The 6838-nt window shown below is 30.3% G+C and overlaps 1 protein-coding gene across 1 annotated transcript; it reads right to left on the reverse strand.

Annotated features, from left to right (window-relative positions):
* Positions 1-321: 321 nt before the first annotated feature.
* Positions 322-6161, reverse strand: Burs (Cuticle-tanning hormone bursicon). Its single transcript, XM_080155268.1, has 5 exons — positions 6093-6161; positions 3597-3721; positions 2990-3115; positions 2368-2421; positions 322-493 (listed from the first exon to the last, which is right to left on the reverse strand). The coding sequence occupies exons 1-5, from the start codon at positions 6148-6150 to the stop codon at positions 407-409; spliced, it is 450 nt and encodes a 149-aa protein (XP_080011394.1). The 5' UTR covers positions 6151-6161; the 3' UTR covers positions 322-406.
* Positions 6162-6838: the final 677 nt, after the last annotated feature.

A 6838-nucleotide genomic window follows, 5' to 3' on the forward strand; every position in this document is an offset into this window, starting at 1 on the left:
AATTTAATACATTTTTGTTGAAACTAAAACTTTGATTTAATTTCACTTTTCACTTATAGCTCTTAAATTTTATGCTATTTTTGTGACGTACATCCTTTTTTTTAATAGAGTAGCTGTGCTTCTAATCTCCTAATATTAGAATTTTACAATAGAGGGGAAGAAGGTTAAATAACAGGAGGACCCTGTGCAGACTTTCGAATGGGTCTTTGAAAACCAACCAATATCGTCGGGAATATTAAAACAGCCAAGTCACTAGGAAAGGGCAGAAAGCAATTTGCTATCAGACAAATAAGAGGGATCAGGTAGTTGTCTGCTTATACGTAAATACTATGGATTTATAATCCCAATGAATTATTCCTTTATCAATTGTGTATAAAACTGTGATATCCATCCATCCCTGCAATGTTTACTGGAAGCTGACTGGTCCAAAGGTCTTGATGATCTCTCCACCAGTAGCGTAGGCTGCTATCTCACTTGGCATGATAGAACCGTCCTAGTTAAATTAAACAATATTATATTTAACATGTGTTATATATTTTCAATTGTAAGAATGCTCTTCAGAATTTTCATAAAAGAAAATAAGGATGACAACATCCATAGAACCTTGGTTAATATATTGTTTCTTGTCGTCCTATGAATAATTTTTTTTTTAAATTTAGATGGATAGAATAATTAGTTGTCAAAAAATTAAATATATGCTTGTTTTATAATATAGATTCTAATTATCTATCTGTTACATACGCAAGGACGTAGAGACCCTAATTATAGAAAAGCCTCGCTTTAAACAAAGGTTTTGTGACTTTGAAGCTATATTTAAGAAATTTTCAAAATAAATACCATAAAACAAGGTATAATTATAATAAACAACGTTTATGACCTCTAAAAATAGGTAAAATCTATTATGATATGTAGAATCTATTTTTAGCATGAAAACTATTAATTTCAATTATGCGTGCAATTCCTTAAGAGATAAATGATACGTTTGTTCAATACAGCAAATTATAAACATTGATTTTTTAGGCAAAGCCATTCTATTATAAGGTTCGGTTCTTACGTCCTTCCGTTCGTGATAATTCCTATAACAGTTAGGTACGATTTAGGAATGCTGATTTTCTTACTTTATTTTAATTAGCAGGCGCTCTATTTAAATGGGATTGCGCTCTATTTAAATGGGATAAAATAGTTCCTTGAATTGATTCAAATTAAACAGCAATTGTGTAAAGAATGCATTACTGATAACCAACCAAGGAGGTAGGCACATAGGACTTTAAAGTACACTAATACACACTGTGAGTACTTTTATTAAATTTTGATTGGTTAGTTCAAAAATAATAATTTTAATTTCAAGGGATAATATTTTGATTATTATTATTTGTGTTTATCCATTATCTTATCTCTTAATTAAGATCATTTATATTAATTTATTTATGTTATAAGTCAGACAATCAACCAATTTATGGAAAGACATTTTTCTGAAGTTTCTAACGCTATTCTGTATGGAGGACACGTTAAATTTTAGGACATGATCAAATTTAGCTATTTAGTAAAATTTACTGCAATGTTCGGTACATATAGCTAAACGATAAAAAAATCTGTCTGAGAATTTTAAACAGATTTAAATTTATTATGTAAATGGACTAAAATATAAACGAGCTAGCAACTTAAAAATATAGGCAAAAAATAACATTAACTGTTATATAAACGTATCTTATTACACAATAAGGATGAAAATATTCATAATAACAAAGCTAAACAAATTTAATTATAAAATTAATTGAATGTCACCTAGAAATACTCAAGATTAATAGTTACTTATCGAAAAGTAATAAAGACAGTTTTCCGCGGATATTAAAATCATATGATTTATAAGACATGAGATAACAAAACTAATCTATGATTTTTATTTCAAAATTCGTGGAAAATTATCTGTAATACAATGCTATACAAGATTTTTCTTGAAGGCTCGGAACCAGATCTAATTTAGCATATATCAATCGGTTTCTTAGTCATATTGAAAATTGAATTAGGATATCATATTGAATTATTTTTACATACCATATTGAATTAGAGCTATCCGTTACGGCCAAACAGACAGATATTTACAAACATATCAAATATATATATACAAGCTTTGCTAAAAAAAGTATGACATACATCAGCTATTTTAACATTATTAATGCACTAAGAAAGTACACTGAAAATCTATTTACTTATCTATATATCTATCTATTTATCTATCTATCTAACTATCTATCTAACTATCTATCTATCTATCTATCTATCTATCTATCTATCTATCTATCAATTTATCAATATATCTGTCTATCTATCTAACTATCTATCTATGTATCTATCTATCTATCTAACCTCGACTTTAGTACAAGGACGGCACATACAGTTGGCAGGAGCGCGAGTAACAATCTAAAAAACAACAAGGATGACAAGGTCCATTCAGCAAGAGTAAGACAATAAAAAGCAAATAATGGTAAATCATGAAAAAAGCTCTAGCTTTGTTTATATGACAAAGCAGGAAGGAGGAGGGCATTAGATAGACAGTTACTTATATTAAGAATATATCTTATTCGTTAGCTTACACACTTTAGCGGTCTTTTATTAAATCTTGAGTTCAAGATTTTACAAAAAATATTTTAATCTACATAATGTGTTTTTACATTTAAGAATGAAATAATTTATCGCCTTTGTCCAATTGTTTGAGATCCTTGGTAATATTAAATTGGTAATATTAAATGCAACATGATGTCTGTCTGTTTGTGTGTTTATAGTGAATGGTAACTGTAACTACTTCTTTAGAAGGTTAAATCTACCTCTGAAGAAAAAAACAGCCAACTTTTAATTTTTACATTTTCAAAACTAAAATTTTGAAGAGTTGAGATTCGACTTCTACCCCCTCCCCCCCGTCCACTTTTGTCGACAGGCGCCTCTAGAGACCTTTGGGGGTTGTTAAAATAATAGGAAAAAGTCTGGATACCTTTCTAATCTTAGGTTCATCATAGGCTGCTTTAGGACAGAACAATGCCACTGTTGCCTCTCTCTCTCCACTCTCCTGGCAACACATACAGCTACGCTCTGTCTGCCAGATATTACTACCAGAAACCTATATCATATTAGTATTAGTATAGGCTACTATTTCCTCTCTCTCTCTCCTGACAACACATACAGCTACGCTCTGTCTGTCAGATATTACTACCAGAAACCTATATCATATTTGTATTAGTATAGGCTACTATGACAATTAGTATATGTGCTAATATCTTTTTTAAAAGGTAATATTGTATATTAAACATGATTTCAAAGTCAAACCTACATTAATCCAAACGAATTGCATATATATAACGGTATAGACCATGAGATCTTATTTTGGTAGGTAAAACAAAAAAAGGTGGGTGCTTAATGATGTGCATGAAAAAAAATACGGTAAAACACCCTAACTCTTTAATTGCACGACCTCTGTCTGGAAGTCCTAACTATTCATGTCGGGCACTTAACGCAGTGTTTGGCCGAAGTTCGAAGCTTTTACCTTCCCGAAAACGAACTTGAATTTGAACAATTAACAAATTTATAAAATGCAACAGTACCTGAACATATGATGTACACTTTCCAGAGCAGGCGAATGAGGGGATGGGTTTAGGAATACAGCCAGGATGTTGCAGCACATGGATCACAGGGGTCAGGTGACATTCGTCCCCTAGGGCTTGAGACACTGAATAGATAGATAGGAATATAGTCAGGATGTTTCAGCACGTGGATCCCAGGGGTCAGGTGACACTTGTCCCCTAGGGCTTAAGACATGTTAAGAAATAGAATGATGTTAAAAATGTTTTCTACTGTTGCCATGTGCAACATAAATAGTTAGAGTAGGAAGAATGCATTGGCCCTCAACAGGCGCAACTTATTCCTATGCACAGCTAAAACTTCCAGACAAAGTTCGTGTAATGTGTAATTAAAGGGTTGTTTGTCTAAAAATAAGATCTTGTAGTGTATTCTGTTTTCTAGGAGCTATCCAAGGACACCCAATTTATGATTTTTTTTTTCAATGCAAGATTAATTTTCAAAATTTCAACTATGTATATTTTTAGCTATTTTAAATAATATATACTTAACTTTAAAGGTGATTTATAGGTCAATTTTGAACAGTTTTAGGAGCGTAACATATTTAAATCAGGTATTAAATTTTTAAAATTTGATGGGCTTTGCTTTTAATAATGTTGTCATCCTTGTTTTAATCTATAAGTGCATCTAAACTAACAATAGCATACTAACAATAATATGCATACAATATTAGAGAGAGAGGGGACGATGGGCTATTTTTTACACTAGTCCGAAAAAGATTTTTACTAACGTTTTCTTACTCGTTGGCCTAACAACTTTGGAGACTTAAGTTAAATTTGATTGGTTGGTTTATGAACTTCAGTGTCCATTCGTTCTAACTACCAATTTTACGCTACAGAATGGGTTATTTTGTGTATCATCATTGGATATGTACATCAATTTATCGGCCATTGTCTCATCCCTTTAGATCCCTGATACAATATACAGTACGTTTAAATTTACAGGGATAGAACAAATAAATATAAATTAATCTTTCCCTAATTACAAAAGCATGAATTTGTATTAATATGCTTTATCTTTTAGCTTTGATGATTAAGAATATTTTTTCTTCTATTTATGTCTTCCTGTATTCTATTGTATAAACCAATAATCAGATAATAAGGCGACTCAATGATATACAATAGCGGGGTTCGTGAATCATTTAGACACCTATAATAACAATAAAATTGAATCTTTGAGGAATGGTAATATGCTGTTAATATCTTATTTAATTTCTAATGGAAACAGCTATCAACATATGTACATAAAACATACATATTATGCACAAAGTTTTTTTTTACCAGTGATCTTAAGGATGATAAATTGATTGTATAACCCCAATGATGATAATCAAAATTACCACTCTTGTAAATTAAAACTATTGGTTAAAATATTTGGGACCATTCAATAAAAATTCAATAAAGGTATCAAAAGTTTTCGAGCCACCAAAATTTACAGTCCTTTGTCCTCTACCTACCTTCTTATTAGTAGAATAACTACTATTCTTTAATATGTAAGAATAAAAATCTATAAAAACAACTATGTTTCCCTACATGCATAGATACCTTAATAAAATTTAAAAAAATTGTTAATTTTGCAAGTAGATTTCTGGGATAATTGGGTCAAACAAATTTTTTATTAACTCTTTAAACGATCTCGGATACATTCACCTTTAAAATAATAATTCCTAAGTTGATTAAGTACAATACCAAAGCTTTTTTACAACATACTATTTGTTAAATTTTTAAAAATATATTTGATTGTTCGTTTATATGATTGGTTGAGCTTGACTTTTATGGATGTTGTCCTACTTGTTTATTAATATGTTTTTTTTTATGATAAGTTTGTTAATAAGAAATATTAATAATAAGTTATGGTTATGTAATATAGATTATAGTTTACTTCAGGCTTCTAAAGGAATAAGACAATGGTCAATAAATTGAAATATATCAAAATATCAATATATAAACAAAATTACCACTTCTGTAGGTATAAATTTTAATTATTATTAGTTTCAGATAGAAATTCAATAAAAGTATAAAAGTTTTTCAGCCAACGAATAAGCTTTGGTTATAAAGCTTTGGATACCAGTGTAATTTACTGTACAATGTCCCCTACCTCCCTGAGTTACTTAAAATAATACTTTTGACCAATAAAAATCTATAATGGCCCAAATACGAATATGTTAAAACCAGTTTGGAATAAAATTTATTGTAAAAAAGTCAGATATGTAAAACGTGATACACCCCCCCCCTACCCCACTGATTTTAGGGTACCAAATTAAACTGGTACCCAAAGTTTTATAACTAAGTTTTCTTATTCGTTAGCTCAAAAAATATGGATACCTTAATATTAAACTTTTAATTGATTAGTACTAATAATTTTAATCTGCAGAAGGGGTAATCCTGTTTATCATCATTGAGTATTTATATGAATTAATCGTCAATTGTCTTTTCCCTTAAGATCCCTGGTTATAATGATACCTATTGCGAGTACTCCAGCTAGTGTTGTCCAGCAGCTCATCATTGCTTTCATCTTCATATTCTAATATATCATAATCTATTACACACTCCTCAGATGATGTACTGAATTTTAGTTTCCGAAAGTGTACTTAGCATCCGCGTCCTATCTCAATATTTGCTACTAGCTAAAAAAGCTTCAAACTTCCCCAAAAAAATAAAAATTTGAAAAATTAAAATTTTGAATGTATAATATACAAATCGTTTATACATTATATCGCTTTTCCTTTTGACCGGATTAGCTGAAAGTAGTGTATGCAATAATTGGGCTATCTGCTGTACACATTTGGAAATTATTGAAGAAATAGGCAATCCATTTTCAGCACATCCCTCAGATACAATCATATCATACAATACAGTTATGTTTTCAAGTAATGCAGGAGTTCTATAGTTGGGGTATGTCTGTACGTCCGTCAGTTTAACGGACTGCAGCTGTAGTTTACTTGATAATATAAATTGTAACAATATCATAAATAATAAATTGTCTATACATGAATACCAGCGTATACAATTCCAGCATCTAGTAGCTTTGTATTCGAAAGGTAGTTAAAGGCAGAAAATAGCCTTAAACCATCACAAGAAACCTAAATAGTCTAAAACCACCCGAGAACAGTAGTAACGCTTCCTTGAATGGATAAATCAATCGGTTTTTATAACTGAAGCTTTTCCCTCTTTGATTTTAGGTAAAGATACTACTGAATGTATTAAAA

Source organism: Acartia tonsa, chromosome 3 (assembly GCF_053477335.1).
Source record: "Acartia tonsa isolate MP-2025a chromosome 3, ASM5347733v1, whole genome shotgun sequence".
Taxonomy (NCBI): domain Eukaryota; kingdom Metazoa; phylum Arthropoda; class Copepoda; order Calanoida; family Acartiidae; genus Acartia; species Acartia tonsa.